Source organism: Poecilia latipinna, unplaced genomic scaffold (genome assembly GCF_001443285.1).
Source record: "Poecilia latipinna isolate Pla-1442-1.1 unplaced genomic scaffold, P_latipinna-1.0 Scaffold1050, whole genome shotgun sequence".
NCBI lineage: Eukaryota > Metazoa > Chordata > Actinopteri > Cyprinodontiformes > Poeciliidae > Poecilia > Poecilia latipinna.
Genome location: NW_015113666.1, coordinates 135,653 through 156,346, shown reverse-complemented (window position 1 = coordinate 156,346; position 20,694 = coordinate 135,653). Strand labels below are relative to the sequence as shown.

Below are 20,694 nucleotides of genomic sequence, written 5' to 3'. Positions count from 1 at the left end.
ATTTCTGTTTATGAAATATAATTCAATGAGCCAAAATACTAAATCCATTCATCCACGATTTTCCACTTATCTAGGTTCGGGTTGTTGGGCAGCAGCGTAAGCAGAGGCCCTGAATTTTCTCTTTCCAGTCATTTGTGTCCTATCTAAATCACTTAGCACATATATTAGTGACACTGCAGTGTCTCTACTGTTAATTTAGGAAGTGGCTGAAATATGTCACTAAGAATAGAGACACTTTTTCAAGAAACATTATTACATGGTATTTTTGAATTGGATGTAAAGTTATCAGATTTTGCCAAAGTATCATCAGGATAACCAATCAAAATTCTTATTTACCAAGATAAATAAACAGCTGACCTCAGAATCACCCCAAGTGACTTCTGGGGTAAGTGTGTTCTTTGGCTTACCAGAGACTCCACCTACTCGGCGTCGTTCGGTTTTCCGGGTGACAAAGCACGCAAGCACGCAGCTTGAAAGTCGAACGTAACATTACGTGACCAATAATATGTGCTCTTGTTCAGTTTTTGTCCAATAGGATTGGGGATTTTTAGACTCCGCCAGAGGCAACAAGAAGTTTCCAAAATGGTGCTCGAAAGTACTATGGTTTGGTAAGAACTCTAGAAACGAATTTTAAGTAGTTTGTAAACTATTTCTTGTTTATAACAAAACATGATAGGCTAGTACTCGACAATTGAAATGGTTAAACTGAACACAGGACGAATGTCGCGGCTTTCTGACCTGATAAATAACGGTTAAGAGCTAGCCGGCTAAAGCAGAGTTGAGTGGCTGAGTCATTGTAGCTAAAATTAGCCAATAAGTCCCGTCCTAGTAAAGGATTTATTTAGCTAAAAGATATGGGTATAATTCTAGCACTTGCGATTGAAAGCTTTTTGCTCTGTTACGGTAAAAGCGAACTCTTTATTGTTAACACCAGTCGCAACAGTGGGGTTATCCATAGCTAGTTGCGTTAGTTGTTTTTTAAACGTGTGAAATCCTTCTTTGTAATATTGTTCTGCTTCATAAATCTTGTTTTTGGATGCTTGATATATGGGACTGACTTAAGATGCGGTACTAATTCAACCAGTCTGTTAAGAGTTAACATTACATTTTGGTTAAAGTTATGAACTAGTTGTCTGACTTACGAGGTCAGCCTCATTTTAACGTCTTTACCTTTAGTGTGGACAACAGCGAATACATGAGGAATGGAGACTTTCTACCCACAAGACTACAGGCTCAGCAGGATGCTGTCAACATCGTTTGCCACTCCAAAACACGCAGCAACCCGGAGAACAACGTTGGACTCATCACCATGGCAAAGTAAGCTTTTTTCCCTACATTACATTAATTCATAATTTACATATCAAGAGACAATCTACTGATAGAGACACACAGTTAATTGCAGTTGCCACTACAGTATCAACATCTCACAAGATTGAGATATTGATGCAACATTTGATGAGTATTTTGCAATAAGAAAAATAGTTATCTTGTTTTGCAACAAGAAAAGTTCAGTGTATAAGCAGATTAATAATTCATATTTGCAGAGGTCTTTCCATCTTGACTGCTTCACACAGCTCTATTCTGCTGGCTGCGCTTGGTGGTAATTATTTAAGGGACATCAGTGCTTGAATGAGTTTGGGGGAAATATATCAAGACTACTTGCTATCGCAGTGCAAAAATCACACATGCGGACTTCCCGTAAAAATGTATGTCATAAATTCTAAGAAATATTTATTTGGTAGTCGATAAGCATAGACGTATATAAATACCTTTGGCTAATATTCCAATGAGATTGCACGGGGTTCTATGGATCTCTCTGAATACCAACTATGGCCAACAGTGTGTTTGTGTTTCTTCTATGGTGTAGTAACTGTGAGGTCCTTACCACCCTGACATCAGACTCTGGCCGCATTCTGTCCAAACTACACGCAGTCCAACCCACAGGAAGAATCTCATTCTGTACCGGCATCAGAGTGGCTCATGTAAGCAGTTCACAGATTCAAACTTTGACTTAACAAATTTGTGAGTATAGAAAAGGTCTGAAATTGAAGCAGCATTTTGTGCTCCTGTGTGTACCCTTGTGAATTTTTATTTTGTCTTACTTAAATCAAATCATAGAGATGTTACATTTCAAACACACAATAAGCAAAAAAAATTACAGGAAATTCTCTAAATATACCTAAAAATTGCTGTTTTAATAAATGGCCTTTGCATTTAAGGTGTTTATAATTCACTAGAAATTAAAACGCATAATAATCTAGTTCATCCAGTAGAGTGGTTTCTCTACCTTCTACAGAACTCAAAGTTTTCAGATTTTTACCATTCAAACACTGAAAACTGTAAAACAAAAATCAAGATCAGACACAACACAACTGAACCAAAACAGCATGAGAAATAAATATATTTAGTTAAAATAAATTGAACAGACTCACAAGTCACAGCTAAACTGGCTGTAGTGTAATGGAAAAATTAACAAAATCAAAAAAATGGAGGCCTACAAATCGAAATATTTTATCGAGTTATAAAAAAAAATAAACTGAGATTTCTAAAATCACAAAATACCAAATGTCTAAACTAATAAGCCAGACAAATCTTATTAATTGTGGTACGTATAAATCCACTGGAGTTTTAAATCTTTTTCTTTTTATCTCATCTGAAAAATCCTGAACGAAGGATATGGGAAGCTTTGCAGATGTCTACTAAATCCATCATTCTTCTCACAAATATTAAATACTTTTACATGTGCATTTTAAAGCAGAGCAGCACTTTTTGAGCAGCCATGTTTACATCTGTCTTTTTCAGCTGGCTCTAAAACACAGACAAGGCAAAAACCACAAAATGAGGATCATTGCCTTTGTTGGGAGTCCTGTGGAAGACAATGAAAAAGATGTGAGTTTAAGTGTTTCATGACATTTAGCGGTAAATCTTTTCTGAGGAATGCGTTCGTACAACTGTTTCCACTTCAACCTGTTTTCTTTCTGCCTCAAACCTCCCTGTCTCTGTCACACCGTGCTGGCCTGGCAGCTTGTTAAGATGGCAAAGCGCTTGAAAAAGGAGAAGGTGAATGTGGATATCATCAACTTTGGAGAAGAGGTGAAGACTTGATTTTCATGATCGCTAATGGAATCTGACAGCTAAATGTAGTTTTTGGTTTCCTATTGACTTGAAAATTGCAACATTTTCTTAACATGTTTCATTTACTGGATTGGTAAATGAAGTATTTGCCAATCCAGTAAATGTTGGTAAACCAAAATAAAGTATTGGTTTACCAGACGTTTACCAATTTTCTAAAGCTCAAAAATGAAACAAGTCAATAAAAGTTGTGGATTTTATATTGATTTATGTTTAAATTTCATTCTTCCTGCTGACTTGCAGCCTCCAAAATCTAAAAGGGCCTTTTCATATCTTTTTTGGACTTTAGCCTTTAGAATTAGGTTTAACTGGATTGTGGTTATTAAAATTGGTCTGATTTTAGATATTTGTTTTGTTTCTTACCAAAATAAAGGTGTCGGTGTTTCCCAATGGTGCTTCCTTCAGTACTTTTATCAAAGTTCAAAAGTCACATATTTGGGAGAAGAGATGATTTACTTTAGTCCAAATACAAAATAAGTGAAATGGCTCTATTCCACTCTTCAGAAACCGAAATCCAGATCCAGCCTTGTGTTGTTTCATGATTTTGTCAAACAATATTTTGTACTCAAATGTTCAGGATGTTTTGTGTTTTCTGTTGCTTGTTCAGGAGGTGAACACAGAAAAGCTGACNGCATTTATTAACACTCTAAATGGAAAGGAGGGAACAGGCTCCCACTTGGTGACGGTTCCTCCTGGACCCAGCCTGGCAGACGCACTGCTGTCCTCTCCCATCCTGGCCGGCGAGGGAGGCTCTATGATGGGGCTCGGCGCTAGCGACTTTGAGTTTGGCGTTGACCCCAGCGCTGATCCAGAGCTGGCCTTGGTAAGCAGTAAAAACATCCGAACTGGGTGCTAGTTAGCTTAGCATTTAACAAGAACTTTTAAATTAGCCCAAAGGAACACAGAATCAAAATGCTACAACTTCATAGCGACGTCTTAATATCTGCAACTATTTATGTTCTTGAAAAAGAACAAAATGTAAACTATTCTTTCCACAGCCTGTCTGTTAATCTGAACTGATAAAGACTTAATTCAAGGTGTCCCATTTTGAAAAATTTAATGTCATAACTAGAGAATTGATTCGAAATTTGTGTGAAAAGCTTTCAAATTAATTGATCTAAAATGGAAAGTAAAGAAAGATCCAAAGATTTTTAGTGGAAAAAATGACTGTGGGAAGAAATTTGTATTATTTTTTACCAAAATTAGTTGTGGAATAAATTTTGCCCCCCTGTTGTTAATATCTAGTCTTCTCCTATTACATGTCATTGGGTTGGAGCAACTGGGACTTTTTGCCATTCCTCTTTACGTAGCCTTGCGTAATTGATTAGTCTGATTCTCTCTGGCTCATCCTTCAGTTATTTATTGTTTTGCATTCCAAAATAGTTGAAAGTAAACAAGGGGCATTTTTACCATAGTGACCATAGTTGAAAGCAAATAAGGGGTATTTTTGTCTCAACATTCATCCATTAACATCAAATCCACCTAAAAAATGTTCCCAGAAAACGCAGCGTACCAAGACACACAGTTCCAGGTAAATTCCCAGTAGAGTTCAAATACTCCATGTTTATGTTTATGATGGTAGGACAGAAAGGGCTTTTTTTTCCCCTCCTGCCATCCTTTCAAGTAACCAGTTGGCATGTAAAGGGCATCTAATTATTGTGATTTTTACTTATTTTAGCATAACAGCAAATGTACTCAAATTAAAAGTAGGATTTTTTGGAAAAAAATAATTTTTCAAGAATATGCTCTAAACCAGGGGTGTCAAACTCCAGTCCTCAAGGGCCGCTGTCCTGCAGTTTTTAGATGTGCCACAGGTACAAAACACTGGAATGAAATGGCTTAATTACCTCCTCCTTGTGTAGATACGTTCTCCTGAGCCTTGCTAATGGCCTAATTATCCTGTTCAGGTGTGGTGCAGCAGAGGCACATCTCAAAGTTTCAGTGCAGTGGCCCACCAGGACTGGAGTTTGACACCTGTCCTCTAAACAATGGAATAAACTTATATAGGGGCTAAATTTTTGACACCTGTAATGTATTTTCTTAATTTCTTTTTCAACCTTGAGATTTTTTTAAGTACTGCACCTGCGTTGCTCTAGCTGTGTTTCCTATTTGTTGTTTTTTGTGACTACTCCTCATTGTGCCATTTCTGTGAATGGCTTTAGGCCCTGCGTGTTTCAATGGAGGAGCAGCGACAGCGGCAGGAGGAAGAGGCCCGCAGAGCCACTGCTGCTTCTGCTGCCGAGGCCGGCGTCTCCACACCCGCTGCAGACGGTAGCTTCAAGATTTGCTAGAACTGACCCGATTGTTATAAAACAGCAGAAAATGATGGATTTTCTTTGTCATTGTTTTGACAGAGTCGGAGGACGCCTTGCTAAAGATGTCGGTCTCTCAGCCTGAGAGCGGTGCTGCAGTGCTTCCTGATTTCAGCAGCATGACAGAGGAAGAACAGATAGCCTACGCCATGCAGATGTCTCTAGCTGGAGGAGGTGGGTTTCATTCCTTGTACAAGTTTATACTTCATTGTGCTCTTGGTATGTTGGATAATTGTTTTCTTGTGAACAGAGTATGGTGAGATGGAAACGGGAGCGCCAATGGATGCTGCAGAATCAGCCAAGGTCAGTCTTCTTCAGACTCTGTGCAGTTTGTTTTAGTAAAAGACAAGTTGGAATATGAAAACAACTTAAGGCTCCAGCTAAATGTGTTTTCAGACAACAGCTTTATTAACAGAGCGATGCATTTTCGACTTGTGGCCTTCAGGGAATGACCCTGATGGAGGCCGCAAGCTGAATGTCCTTGGAACTCGGCAAAGCTTTGCCAATAACTTCATAACTGGAAGGCATAATCTTAGAAAAAGACATTTAGCTGCTGACTATGCCTGTTGTTTCTGCATCTGTCTTTGGTTGCCTAGCAACAACTTCTCATGTATCGTGTGCAGTAGCAGTTTCATGTTTCGCCACAAAGCCTTGTAACTGCTTGTGAATAAAAAGAACGGCATGGAGTAAAGAGAGAAACGGCTTAAGAGGTAGTATTTCAGATATTTAAAACAAAAAATTATCAATTATTATGGATATTGACTGATATGAAACACTGATGTCATGGTATGGTTTTCAGTCAGATCATCCATATAATTTTCTGCTGGAAAATTTAGTTTGAGTATTTTTCAGGTCTAAATAATTATAAAAAAATAATTGTATTTCCAGAATGCATTCCCAGTCATATTATCTAAATTTGTACCTATTCATCTATTGTTCATCATAGATTCATGCATTTATCTGTTAATCCATCCATCAAGCCATTCTCTTTCTTCCTTTTTATGGCTTTTTGAAGGTCCATATTTAAAACTTAACCTCTCTGATAATACCTGCTATAATTTGAGAGTAAACCATTAAATTATTCTAAAATAATTTTCCTTTATGACCAATAAAGTATTTAATTGATTTGAAAACAGAGAACGCTGTATATATGTGGAATTTGAGCCACCACAGTTCAATGTATAGTATGAAATTAATCTTAAAATGTATTCTATTAATAAGAAATTATTTTCCCAATATGACCCAAGAGGTAAACAAGGTTGTGATATCTGTAAGTAATATTTTAAATTCGGTAAAAAAAAAAAAACAACGGCTAAACTTTCTAAATTCATGCTTTTTTTTTTTTTTTAAGGAGGAGGATGACTATGATGTAATGCAAGACCCGGAGTTCCTTCAGAGCGTCTTGGAGAACCTGCCTGGAGTGGATCCCAACAACGAGGCCATCCGCAACGCAATGGGCTCCCTGGCCTCCCAGACTGGAAACAAGCAAGACGGCAAAAAAGATGAAGAGAAGAAGAAATGAGACGACCAAAGAAAAATGAACAGTTGTAGGATTTCTTTGCAAATATGACTGCTGAAACTCTCCTTCAAAACACGAAATAATAAAAAAAATATATTTGACAGGATAAATTCCCTTGAAATACAATTTGATGAATTTACAAAACATTAGGATCATTTGTTATTTTGAACACTCTTCACTTTTTCCCTTGTGATTAATAACCAATTCATTATTAATCATAGCTGTAGGCCATACAGTTATTCTCCTGGCCTGTCTGCGTGTTTTTGCAATAAAAGTCAGGTGTAAATGCCTCATTTTCCCATTCTTGCCTTCAAGGACTGGTTTCTGGCATCAGTGAAAGACTAGAGACAAAAATAGATTAAATCACAGCAAATTATTAGAGTAGTTCTAAGAATGGGGCCTCGTAGTTTAACGGTGTGTTTTTATAATCTGTATAATAAAAGTAAAACATACGTGTCGTTTGCGACAGCATCCTTGCAATTTTCCCAACGCTGGCTTGATGGGATGCGTGTGGTCACGTGATGGGAAGCGCACAGTGGTGGAAATTGCGGCGCTTTTCCTTGATTCGAATCTTTTGGCTCCACGTTGACGGGCATCCCGTTCGGATTTTGAACTGCTCTGCATTACAATATCTAGGGAAAATTATGAAAGTCACTATACTACATTTTCAATGTAAGTTCAACTAATATTGTGTATTACAAAACTGCAATTTAAAATGAGCAGTAATAGTGGAAAACATATTTAAAATTCTTTATTTGTTCACTCATTGTCTAAATCTGTTTATAGATCCCTTCAAAAAATGGTATTTTACCCTTCAGGCAAAAGATAAACATTACCATTATCATTTGAGAAAAAGTTAGATGACATTACCCCCTAATAGCTAATCTTAGCCTTTCTGATCAAAATAAATTCATGATTCTCATTCTAGCCATACTAGTCGCTGGTATTACTTTGAGGAAGGTTTTCCCCTCTTTTGTCAGCTTACAGATGCATGAGGAGTTTCTTGCACATGCTTCATGTTTGAAGTCACCTGACTGCATCTTCATTTTCCATTCCCACAACTTTCCATTTCATAATTCATAACCAGTAATTGATGGACATACATGCATGTTTTGGCTCACTTTCATACTTCTGAGTCCAGTTCTGAATGGGGCTTAACTCAGCTGCACATTATCTAATGTTTTACTCAATCAGAGACCTGGCAGAGATGCAAACAAAGATCCTCCACCAATTCTGTACTTAAATGGTTGTCAAACTCCAGTCCTCAAGGGCTGCTGTCCTGCAGTTTTTAGATGTGCCAAAGGTACAAAACACTGAAATGAAATGGCTTAATTACCTCCTTCTTGTGTAGAGGCCTTCTAATGACCTAATTATTCTATTCAGGTGTGGTGCAGCAGAGGCACATCTAAAAGTTGCAGGGCATGGTCCTCCAGGCCTGGAGTTTGACACCTGTGCATAGTATATGGTTATTTTTCTTTAATGGAATTAAATGCAAAAATAAATAAATGTATATTTATCTTACTTTTGAGCAGTGTTCTGATACCTTGCAACAAAATAGGTAAAAAAAAATAATTCTGTTTCGTATGAAGCGAGCATCTAATTTAAGCTTGAATTAAATTAGTGAGAACAGCATAGCATTTATTATGATGGCTCCTATCGTTCATCAAAAAGTCTCGGCAAACGGAGACGGCTCCGTCACCAACAGCACACCGCCAGAAGCGCAGCATATTCTGCTGAAAACGAGCTAGGATAGTCGGGAATCGCACATCCAGGTAAACAATCCATGATACATCAAATATTAAAGTAAAATCCCCATCCTTGCCATAATTTTCTCCGTCATCGTCGACCCCTCGAACAGCGGACTCTGGCCGCTGTCAGACCTGACGCCAGCAGACCGCTCCTGTTGCTTTTAACGGCGGAGGCTAGCTCGTTAGCTCGATGACCCCTCTCCGTCTTGGCTGGAGCTCAGCGGCCAGCAGCCACAGACGGAAGGGAATATCGTTAGCTTAAAATAACGGAGCCCGCTGCTACAGAAACGCTGCTTCAAAACGAACCGCCCCAAATGTGGTCACTGTTTTTAAACCCTAGCGTGGTAGTGAAAGCATGATTAAATCGGCGTTACTCCATTCATGGTTTAAAAGAGCCGAGCCTGTCACCGGAGGAGGGTTTGGTTGCAGAAACGCCGCCGCTAGCACTCGCCTAGCCGGCTAGTCAGTGCTAGTGCAGGAGACTGAAACACCCATCCAACCTGCTTCAGCTTCCTGGAGCTTGGCAGATCATGTTTAACAAATATGCATGTGACATATCTTGCAAATAACCGACAGGTTTAAAGGTATTATTATATCTAAATATCACATGTATTAAGCCGTTTGCAGCCAGACAGCTTAGGTTCATTGTCAATATCCCAGCTTTTGCTCCCAGGTCTGTTTATTATTATATTTTGTTTATTTGGACGAGAGGATAAATATTTGTACCTTCTTTAAATGTTGGTCTTAATGGTGAATTTTTCGGCAGGAATACAAAAAATGAAATTGTATTGAACAGAGTGGCTCAGATTCATACCCCAATCACCTGTCAGATAGGAAACAAAATTCATTGAAGTTTGTGTTTGTAAGATGACAGAGAAAGTTAAACGAATGTGAATACTTTTGTGAGGAAACGAAAATTAAGCAATTACCACAATATCATGACAGTATTTTTTTTTTGTTTCACAGTTGAACAGATTTGGTAAACAAATTGAATGATGTTTATTTGCAAGTATGAAGGTATTAAACAGTGGCTAAGGAGTTGTTTTTTTGTTTAAATTCTGTATTGGGGCCTCGCAATATATCATTATATTTCACAAAGAACTGTTTGAAATGCAATATTTGTGTGTTATATTCCAAGCTTTGAATGCAGATGATATTTTGAGCATGTTTGATTTAGACCCAATGCAACAGTTACCTGTATGAGCCCAAGATGCTGAAAGACACAAACTGAATCAGAAACATTGAACTGACAGATGTGTTTACCACTATTGATAACCTCACTGTGATTTTTAACTTCCTAACATCGAGCAGGCCTGTTCTTTATTTACCAAATGTTGCTATGCTACCCTGCTGGTGAATACAATTTTGCAAAAATTCTGCAACAAAGATGCAAGTTTGAGCTTTTATTTAATACTTCTAAAGCCTCATTATTACCTCCATGCACTCAAATACAGAAACATCTCTTTTATCCCTTTTAATTAAATACATGTTTTTTTGCTGCACTTTGATTTGAGGTGAGTAAAAACCAGTTAGAGGAGACAGGCTTATTCTTTGATGCTTCCTAATTTTCAGTTGAATTCAGAGCTATCAAACCTGGTGCTAATGATCAAATTAAAGCAGGAATTTGCTTATATATTTTTATAGTTGAAGCTATTAATTACTTTATTAGTCAAATATTCTGACAATAGAGTAAAGGATAAAAAAAACCTTCACATTCTGCAGATTATTTTAATTAAGATAATTTTATACAATAGTAAAAATGCAACAATGAATAATTCAAACATTTTACTAACCAAAATGCAATAATGGTATTCATTAGTGCACGATTGATCATTTGTAGTAAAAGATGCATCTGCAACTAAAAAAAATACTTCTAACATTGACATCTGAAAAACTCAGTCCTTTCTGCTTTACTTAACATTAATAAAGTGTAGAACTAATCTGTTTATTATTCTGTTTGTTTATTGCTATTGAATAGGAGATTTAAGTTATTTATTTTTCGCTGAATTTGAACCAGGTGAAGCTAAATTTGCCATTTGGGGAGTTCTACGTATAACATATTTACAGAAAAAAGGTTTTTTTTGTTTTGTTTTTTTGTTGTTTTTTTTTTAAACGCAAAAAATTTTGTTCACTTTTGGCTTAATTCCTGCCCCGAGTAAATTTGTTGTTTCAGAAAATGGCCTTTTGTTTTGAGTCTATTCTAACGATTATTTGATTACTAAATTAGTTGATTATTTCAGTAAGAAGTTAATCACGATTAATTGTTTCAGTCCTACTATATTGTATTCCTTTTGAAAAAGATGTAATGAAGAAGGAAACTAGGCAGGGAATCAAAATCGGCCAGTAAAAGCCTGATCACTGAATTTTCCGTTTTTCCAGATGAATCCTTACGTTTCTGTATTTTCTAATTTTCCAGTAGTGGATCCCGGTATGGGGGACATGAAGACCCCAGATTTTGATGACCTATTGGCAGCGTTTGATATCCCTGACATAGATGCCAAAGAGGCCATACAGTCGGCGCCGGATGAGGCCGAGGGCCCCCACGGACCGGCCGGCGCGCCCCTGGGAAAGCAGGAAGGTGTGGTGGGCGTTGGGTCCTCCCTGAGGCCGCCCAGTCCCTCGGACCCCCAGGCGGACACCTCCATCGTGAGCGTGATCGTGAAGAACAAAGTCCGGCATGAAGCTGTAGACGGCGGGGACGGAGATGCGGAGCAGCACCCCATCGACGTGATCGTGGGGGCGGACGCCGGTCCCCGACTCGGCGCCTGCGCTGAATCCGAAGCGCTCAATCACAACGGTTTTGGAGCTTCCGGTGTTTCCACCACGCCTCTTTCCCTCGGCCAGAACCAGTCCAACGGAGGGCCGTGGTCCGTGAACACTCCCAAAGCCTCCGCAGAAGCGGCCGGTGCCAGTACAGTCAAGCCTCACAAGCAGGGCGGGAACATTTTCAACAGACTCAAACCTCTGGTGGCGCAGGGATCTGGAGATCCGGTGGGTCGGGCCAGAAAGATGCAGCTCCTGCAGCAGCAGCACCAGCAGCAGCAGGACACGGGCCAAGAGAGGGCGGATGCCGTCAAAGCCTCACTTCCTTCATCTTCCTCCGTGTCGGCAGGGTCGTCCTCTCCAGCCGGACTCGCCTTGCCGTTCTTTCCGCCGTCGAAGCCTCTGCTTTCAGCTCCTCCTTCTGCACCTTCATCGCAGCCGCTGCTCTCATCTCAGCCTTTCAACGGCGCCCCAAAAGGCGGAGCTGGCGGGTTCCAGCACCAGGTGGAGGAGGACGATTCCGACCCAGATCTGGGGAGTCCTCTGGTGATACAGGAGAACCCCGACTCGCCGACTAGCGCGCAGATGAGCAGGCGGTACAAGTCTGATTCTGTTCTGTCGCAGCCTGCATCCTCTGCAGCAACCCAACCAAAACCTGGGGACACTCCTTCTGCGTCCGCTCCACAGTCCGGCTCAGTGGAGACTCCACAGGTGGAGGAGAGACATCCAGAACATGTAATAGAGGAGAGAGATTCACCTGAGAGCCCCGAGCCGGAGATGCCAAATTCAGTCGCTCAGGTCCCGGCAAAGCGGTGCTCCAGCCCCGCCGTGGCGTCCACTCCGCCTCCCCCTGAGCTGCGGGTGCCTAAAGAGGAGGAGGAAGAGATGGAGGTGGGAAACGGCATCGATAGGGTCGCGGACGGCAAAGCGGACAAGGGAGAAAGTATGGAGGTGGACGATGGAAAGGCTAAGCCATCTTCCACTGATGGAGGAGAAACAGGAAGTGCTGCTCCTGCTCCCCCTGGAGCTCCATCCCGGCCCCTCAAAGTCAGGATAAAAACCATTAAAACCTCCACAGGTGGGATTACCAGGACTGTGACCAGGGTGGCGTCAAAAGGCGGTGGAAAAGGCTTGGACCCTAAAGGTCAAACTGGGGAACACAGGCTTTTATCAAACAAAACGCAGAAGACGGATGTTTCCCCTGGTCTTATGACGACATCTTCCCAAAAGGTAAGCGCTCTGAACGCTCTGCCCGTTTCTACACTTGCAGCCAGTAGTGTCATGCTTGCCGCCGCCACAAAGGTCCAAAACAAGATGGCTTCCTCGGACAAGGCGAAGGTTTCGGCCACGGCTGTCAGCATCACCAAGTCCGCCGCCCTGCCGGCAACGCCTGCGGTGGCTTCCTCCCCCAAGTTCTCCGTCGCTGCCAGCGGGATAAGCGTTCGCACGGCCGCCAACAAAACAGCCAACGGAGGTGGTGGCACCATCTCGGGCAACGCCGTCCAGCCAAACAAGCCCGCCTCAATAGTCAACAGCACGGGCGCCGTCATCTCCCGCAGCCAGTCGAGTCTGGTGGAGGCTTTCAACAAAATCCTGAACAGCAAAAACCTCCTGCCAAGCTACAAGCCTGACCTCTCAGCCCCTCCGCCGCCCGAGTGGGGGCTCCCGGTGCCCGCCACGGGTTACCGCTGCCTAGAGTGCGGAGACGCATTCGCTCTGGAGCGCAGCCTGGCACGGCACTACGACCGGCGGTCGCTCCGCATAGAGGTCACCTGCAACCACTGTGCCAAGAGGCTGGCCTTCTTCAACAAGTGCAGCCTGCTGCTGCACGCCAGGGAGCACAAGGAGCGTGGCCTGGTGATGCAATGCTCGCATCTGGTCATGAGGCCCGTCACTGTGGAGCAGATGATTGGCCAGCAGGATATAACACCGATTGGTGGTAAGTTGAGGTGCAGAAGCACTCTCACTAAATATTTTGCTGCATTACAGCCACAAATGTTGATAAAACTTCCATTGAATGCATTTAATGTTTTGCATTTAATGTAAGTTAAATGCAAGATTTTTTACTTTTAATGTAAAAAGTGTCTTGACTTATGATCAATTGTCAATTAATGGTATTAGATTAAAATAAGAGCTGGGTAGAGTTCCCAAAAATTTTACTAAGAGTATCACGACTTTAACTTATTTTTACTCAAGTAAAAGGGAAAAGTTATTCTCCCAAGAAGTGACACAAGAATTGAAAAGTATTTAGTAAAAAGTCTAGTCAAGTACTGAGTAGACATCGATCATTTAATATTTAAAACTTGCATCATTACATGGACTACTTCAACATATTTTTGCTCAAGTAAAAGTAAAAAAGTATATGGTAAAAAGTCTCCTGAAGTATCGAGTAATTTTTAATATTTAAAAATTAAAATTTTTAAATATGTTAATTTAAAATTAACATTTTTAAATATTAAGTCACCAAATCACTCACCAAAATATAAAGTTAAGTGGAATTTTTGGTATTTCAAGGACCAAAATGACAGTAATTGGTAAAAGTAACAAAAAATAACAAATCAGTGAAGAAGAATGTCCCAAATCAATTTCTTTCTATAAAAAAACTTTAACAAAAATTGCATTTGTTTATCTTTTTCTGGTGAATTTTTGGTTAAAAATGTAAATTTTTCATTCAGTGGGTAGAGAATCACATTTTACTCAAGTAAGAATAGCAATACTTAATAATAAAGTTACTCAAATAAAAGTAAAAAAGTATTGCATAACAAAAATACTCCTTAGAGTACAATTTTTCCCCCGAAAAGTTACTCAACGTCCGCTAGCTAGACCGTTTTTATTGTTGCAGTTTGACCGCCATCCAGCAGAGGGCGCTGCTGGTCATACTTAAGCGGAGCCGTTGATACAGAATCAAAGATAGCGGCCATACTAGAACAGGAAAGAGAAACGGTCCAAGCAGAGCCCGGTGTGGGAAGCAAAGTGCACTTCATGTGGTTCTTTTTAAAAACATTTAAACACTCTATAAATTCCTTAAGTTCACGCGGCGAAGCGTCAACTTTTCAACCAAAAATTACTTTTGTGCTACGAAGGCGAGGACATATGTAACAAGCTGAAAAACGGTTGATGTTGATAGCTTTCGCTACACGGAGCAAAGTTTTAAAGTTCCTTCAAGAGCAGACAGTATTTCTGTATTGATATCTATGGGGAATTAAGTGTTTCGCATATTTTACTAATTTCATCTTTTATTCTTCTATTCAGCAACAAAAGGTTTCTGTTTTGTTATATTTTATAGATATGTTTAAGTTTCATAATGTGAAAAAACACACAATTTTCCTTTTATTCAGTCAGCATTTAGTATCGATTACTGATTTTAAGAAAATGGCTGTTTATCAGTCAGTCAGCTCAGTTAGTTGATGGATAAGATCAATCAACTTTAGATTAATTAATTTGCATCCAGGTTTGGAACTTCACACAGCTTGTGATGGTTATGAATCACAACTATGCATGCATCTTTTTTCTTTTTATCCATCTTCGCTGACCTCCACCTGTTTGTCCTGCTCGGTGTCCACCGTCTGGCCGTCCAGGCCTGCTCACTTCTTCGTCCTCTCCTCCGGTCTCCTCTCCCTCTGCCACATCAGGGGGTGCCGCCGTCCCCGCCGGCTCCAGTCCCATGAAGGACGCCTCGTCTCCAGCGGCAGCAGGTCCGACTCGACCCGTCCGCCGCGCTCCTCAGGGGCCGCAGGCCTTGATGCCGCTGCCCTGCAAGAAGGCTGAGGGGCTGCAGTACAACAACTTCAAGTGTCCAGAGTGCCAAACGCAATTCTCCAGCAAGGCGGAGCTGGTCACTCACTTCCAGCAGATCAGAGGTGCTCCCAGCTCGGTGAGGATCAAACCCGTATTCTGCTGAGGTTTGTTCATATAAAACATCAACGGATGCTGAATGTTTTTTCGAAAATGTTCGTTTTTGCAGACCTGCAGCCAGTGCTCGCCTCCCATGATGCTCCCCAATTCATGTGCTGTGTCCGCCCACCAGAGGATCCACAAACACAAAGCGCCGCACGTTTGTCCCGAGTGTGGTGGGACGGCGCGGCAGGCCAGCTTCCAGACCCACCTGGAGGAGGCGTGTCTGCATTTCGCCAGACGCATCGGATACAGGTGGGCAGACAGCTGTGTGAAGATGAAACCTCAGCTTTAATAACAGCAAGAGGGGGAAAAATATGAAGAATAACGTAGGACTATAGCGATTAATCGTGATTAATCGATTACACAAATAATTCTCAACTAATTTAGTAATCATTTAATTGCTATTGAGTATACAGACTCTAAAAAAGGTCAATTTCTAAATAGACGACACACTCAGAACATATTAAGCCTAACTTTTTTTCGTCTGTACTTATATTTTACCTAAAACTCCTCAAGGGGCATAATTTTAACTTCACTTGGTTAAAAAAAATCTACTAAGCAGCCTCTGCATCCAATTATTAACCGATTAATCCAAAAACGTTTTCTGATGTCAATCAGTTATTCAAATAACAAATTGGCACAGTGTGCAGATTTCTCATTTAACCAGTTAACACTTTACACAAGATTTGAAATGCATTAATAGATACAAATAAATAAATGATTCAGTTCTGTTTTTCAATATGAAAATAAATATTTTATTGCCTAAAATGGAGCATTCCTGTTAGTGAAAGCTTGATCATTTGTAGCAAAAGGATGCATCCGAAACTAAAATAATACTCCTAATATCAACATGCGAAATGCTCAGACATTTCTTCTTAACATCAATACAGTGTAGAGCTGATCTGTTAGCTAGTGTTTTTATTGATAACTGAAAAACAAACGTTTAAAAGATTTACTTTACAGAATTTGAACCAGATGAAGCTAAAACTGTCATTTGAGGAATTCTGGGTAGAATAAATTTACACACAGACGGTTTTTCATCTTAAATGAAAAATATATGTATATTTTGTACATTTTTGGCATAATTTTTGTTTTCAAGGTGGTGTTTTCTCAGTTTTAAATTTTGTATATTCTAGTTAATGATTATTCTATTCGTAAATTGGTTAACGATTATTTCAACAATCGATTAATCGTGATTTAATTGTTACTAATCGTGATCAATTGTTACCAGTTGTGATTAATTGTTGCTAATCGTGATTAATGCTGTCAGTAGATTCATCCAACACGGCAGGTGCAGCAGGTGTGGTCAAGATGGTGTCTTTCTGCTCCTTCCAGGTGCTCAAGCTGCCAGGTTGTGTTTGGGGGCCTGAACTCCATCAAGTCCCACATTCAGACAGCTCACTGCGAGGTCTTCCACAAGTGCCCCAGCTGCCCCATGGCCTTCAAGTCCTCCCCCAGCGCCCAGAACCACATCAGCACCCAGCACCCAACACTAACTGGAGGACAGGCCAAGTATGTCCCCCTCCTCCACCCACCCAAAGGTCTTCTTTATTTGAATTTTAAGAGGACCAAATGTTTTTCCTCTCTCTTTACAGGATGATCTACAAGTGTGTGATGTGTGATACGGTTTTTACCCAGAAGCCCCTGCTGTACATGCACTTTGACACTCATTTAGCCAAGCAGAAAGTGCATGTGTTCAAGTGTCCCGACTGCACCAAGCTCTACGCCCAGAAGGGGTCAATGATGGAGCACATCAAGGTGTGTGTTTGGACCAGAACATTTCCTGTCGTCGCCTTCATGTGTTGCCCGTCCATTGCTCTCTACAATGAATGTGGTGTCAGAGAAGGCGAACATTAAACCTTGGGTCAGCCTTAGCGGGGTTCCTCTATGGTGACCCTGTCCTAAGTTCTACACCAAGAACATCACTGCAGTGTTAATTCAGCTTCAGGTCATTACCAGGGTTCTGCAGAACCCGATGAGCGGCTGAGGAGTCCGTTCAGCAGTTTGGTTCAGGCTGCTGGAGCAGGGCTGCATCTAGAATTTAAAGGGCAGAGGCCCCTGGCCCCACCAGGAAAGAAGTGTGTCTGTGTGTAAAGAGTTCGATTAGAGCGCTGCTATAGATGTCTCTGTCCATTAGTCTGTCCATCCATCCATCCAACTGTCCATTAGTCCGTCCATCCATCTGGACATCCATCCATCCTTCCTCCGTCCATCCATCCTTTTGTCCATCCGTCCATCCATCCATCATCCATCCATCCAGAATCCTGTCTGCTGTAGAAGTATCCGCCATTACAGAGTCACCTCTTCTCTAATGATGCATTGAGGTTCTGTGAACTTCTGCTCTGTAACGTTTTCCTGTGGTTCTGCTCAGACGGCTCACAGAGGCCCATCAGCCAAACCCGAGTCTCAGCCCGACGCCTCCAACTCCTCCTCGGCTCCCACCAACTCCTCTAGTCCTTCCGGCCTCAAGACGAAATCCTCTGCGAAGCCCGACACCTCGGACGGCGAGGACTGGGGGCGGGAGCAGGAGGAGGAAGACGAGGAGGAGGATGACGACGACGATGAAGGGGATGAGGACTACGAAGCCCCGGGAGGCCAGTCTTCTGGCAGCGCCGGGGTCGGGGGTCATTCCAGCGCCGTGAGCGAGTGGACCTGCCCTCAGTGCCAGACCACCTTCACCGACAACGAAGACTACCTGAGTCACGTGAAGATGGAGCACGGCAAGGTGACGCTCCAGACGCTCAAACAAATGGGACATCTGAAGAACAGCGTTTATTTTGTTCCTCTGTTTTTGCTCCAGTTTCCCTGTCGTATCTGCGGCGGGACGTTCAGCACTTCTTCCAGCCTGCGGCGTCATGAACGAGTCATTCATGAGGGCAACAAAAGGATCTTCCATTGCCAGTGAGTCGCTTTCATCAGTGACGAAAAAGGTTTCAGTGTAACCCAGTAAAACAAATTAACAATTTAGTGCATCTCAATGAATTACATTAACTTTAAAAGTTAATTTAATGCATAATTTTAATTCAAAAAGTGAAACTCTGAGTTATAATTTAAGCTTTAGATTTTGTTTAGATTATCCTGCAAATTATTATAGACTTTGCTTTGTAATTGTGTACCTTTTTCTACTGGTTCTTCCTTCCACTGAACTTTTATTCAGCTCTCTTTAACAGATGCCTTGACATGTATTAATCGATGTGTAATAAATCTATTTGGTCACTTTCTAAGCATCTTCTAATTTGTCTGTAGATTCTTAAATTATCACCTCCAATTTGTAATTAATTTTTTTAAACTCTAAATTAAATTGTTTGATATTCAGATGACATATTCTGGCCACTAGAGGTAGAGCGCTTTCTACCTGTGTGTGACATTTTAATAAAATTTTACATCCGTTCTTATGTGATTATCCAGGTTTTGCACAGAAGGCAAAAGAACATTTGGCAGCCGGTTCTTGTTGGACAAACATATCCGACTCCATCACAGAACAACAGACGGACAAGTGAGTAAAAAATGTAATTTAAAAATTTAATTTAAGATTCAGGTCAGAGTTCTGCAGCATTGGCCATGTCTGGGTTTTCTGTTGCATATTACATTAGTCCAAAATGCTTCTTCTGTTCCACGGGTGACCTTTGACTAGAAATCAGTTAATTTAAACTAACTGGATTTCTGACAAAAGCGGTCTCTGTAGAATGTGCTTGTGAAAATATATATATCTTAATTTAAATAAACATTAAGATAAAAGTATCCCACTGTCTGTAAATATGTTCAACACAGAGCTCCTTGAGTGGCCTGGCTTTAGCTTCACCTGGTTCAAATTCTGTAATAAAATTATCAAGAATTCTTTGCATCCAATTAGCAATTGGTTAATCCCAAAAATTAGTTTGATGCTAAAAAACAGCATCATATTGGCGCAGATTTTTTTTTTAACCACTTAAGCCTTTATTGTAGAATATTTGTTATAAACTAGTAGAGGCAAATTAAAAATTATTCACTTCTTAATAAGCATCATGCAGAACTGCAGAAACATGAGTGAATTGGTGAAAAAAATCTTTGAAAAACAAAAATCAGATTGAATTGATTTGCTTCCCATCCGTGGGGATAAATGTGTCTATTTGAGCCCTCATGTTGTTGCTATTTTCTTGCTTTGCTTGCGCTCAGGGTCCTCCCCTGACCAGGAAGCGAGCTGCTACAGGAGGCGACGGACCGGGCAGCTCCTCGGAGCTCGACGGCGAAGTCGGACCTCCTGCAGCCCGGGCAGCAGACGAGGAGGAGAGCGCCACAGAGGACAGCGGCGGCGGCAGCGGCGGCAGTGGCGGCGGCGTTGGCCCCGCAAAGAGAACCAGGGCATCGGTGGCGTCCACGTCGTCAGCGCCTGGCGAGCTGGAGGACGAGGACAACGTCTTCCGCTGCGTCCCCTGCGGCTTCTCCACGGAGGACGGCGCCGAGTTCCAGCGCCACATCCCGCAGCACCGCGGTGACACCGCCGCCTTCCAGTGCCTGCAGTGCGGCGTCTGCTTCGCGTCGGCCGGCTCCCTCAGCAGGCACCGCTTCATCACCCACCGGGTGCGAGACACGCAGAGCGACACGGAACGCGGCGCCCCGCGCGCCCCCCCCGCTGGCACACCTGGAGGACGGCGACGGGAACCTGGGCTGCAAGGTGTGCGGGCGACGCTTCGACAAGGCGACAGACCTCAACACGCACTTCAGGACCCACGGCATGGCCTTCCTCACCGCACACAAGACAGACAAGCCCCAGTAGGGGGCGCGGCGCGGAGGCGGCTGCAGAACATGAATGTTGATGAAACTTTTTTTTTTTTTTTTTTTTTTAGCTCACCCAGAAACATTTTACTCTCTACGGTGCCGCCTCTGTGCGACTGTAGCTGCATGTTTGATCTTGTTACACCTGTGCTAGTCTCGTGAGAAGCTCTTCCTGGGTGAGAAGCCTTTGTATCGGACCTGAGTGAAGCTGGAACTCCACCTTCATAAAGTTGAATGAAATTGGTGTCTAACGTTTGTGCTGCTAAGATTTTTAAGATAACGGTTCCAGAGGTCATCGAAGGTCAACCTGCCCCCCCATATTTACAAAATATGGTGTCAATCAACTGTGCTACATTTGTGTAGCAAAGAATTTCATTTGTGCTTTTATAATTAAAATAAATTTTAAAAAAAGTTTCCGGATATCAAAGGTCGATCATCTCCCCCAACATTTACAAAATCAAACAAAATGTGATGCTAAACTCTACGGCTGTGCAGCAAAACATATTGTTTGTGCCACCGTTTCCAGATGTTATAAAAGGTCACCTAATTCCCCCACATTTTGTTTTTG

General features: G+C 41.7%; 2 protein-coding genes across 2 annotated transcripts; both read left to right on the top strand.

The window, feature by feature from the left end:
* The first annotated feature begins 516 nt into the window (after positions 1–516).
* Positions 517–7,264, top strand: LOC106959157 (26S proteasome non-ATPase regulatory subunit 4). The gene is made up of 10 exons (XM_015051526.1): positions 517–608; positions 1,177–1,317; positions 1,868–1,982; positions 2,803–2,889; positions 3,025–3,093; positions 3,740–3,955; positions 5,295–5,403; positions 5,487–5,618; positions 5,695–5,747; positions 6,796–7,264. Exons 1-10 carry the CDS (start codon positions 583–585, stop codon positions 6,964–6,966), a joined length of 1,119 nt encoding a protein of 372 aa, XP_014907012.1. The 5' UTR covers positions 517–582; the 3' UTR covers positions 6,967–7,264.
* Positions 7,265–8,466: 1,202 nt separating this feature from the next.
* LOC106959160 (zinc finger protein 687) lies at positions 8,467–20,205 on the top strand. The gene is given in 11 exon segments (XM_074527710.1): positions 8,467–8,735; positions 11,128–13,413; positions 15,053–15,348; positions 15,439–15,623; positions 16,707–16,883; positions 16,967–17,129; positions 17,743–18,096; positions 18,172–18,272; positions 18,780–18,867; positions 19,527–19,978; positions 19,980–20,205. Coding segments are annotated over 10 exon segments (4,236 nt in total). The 5' UTR covers positions 8,467–8,735; positions 11,128–11,141; the 3' UTR covers positions 20,128–20,205.
* The last annotated feature ends 489 nt before the right edge of the window (positions 20,206–20,694 follow it).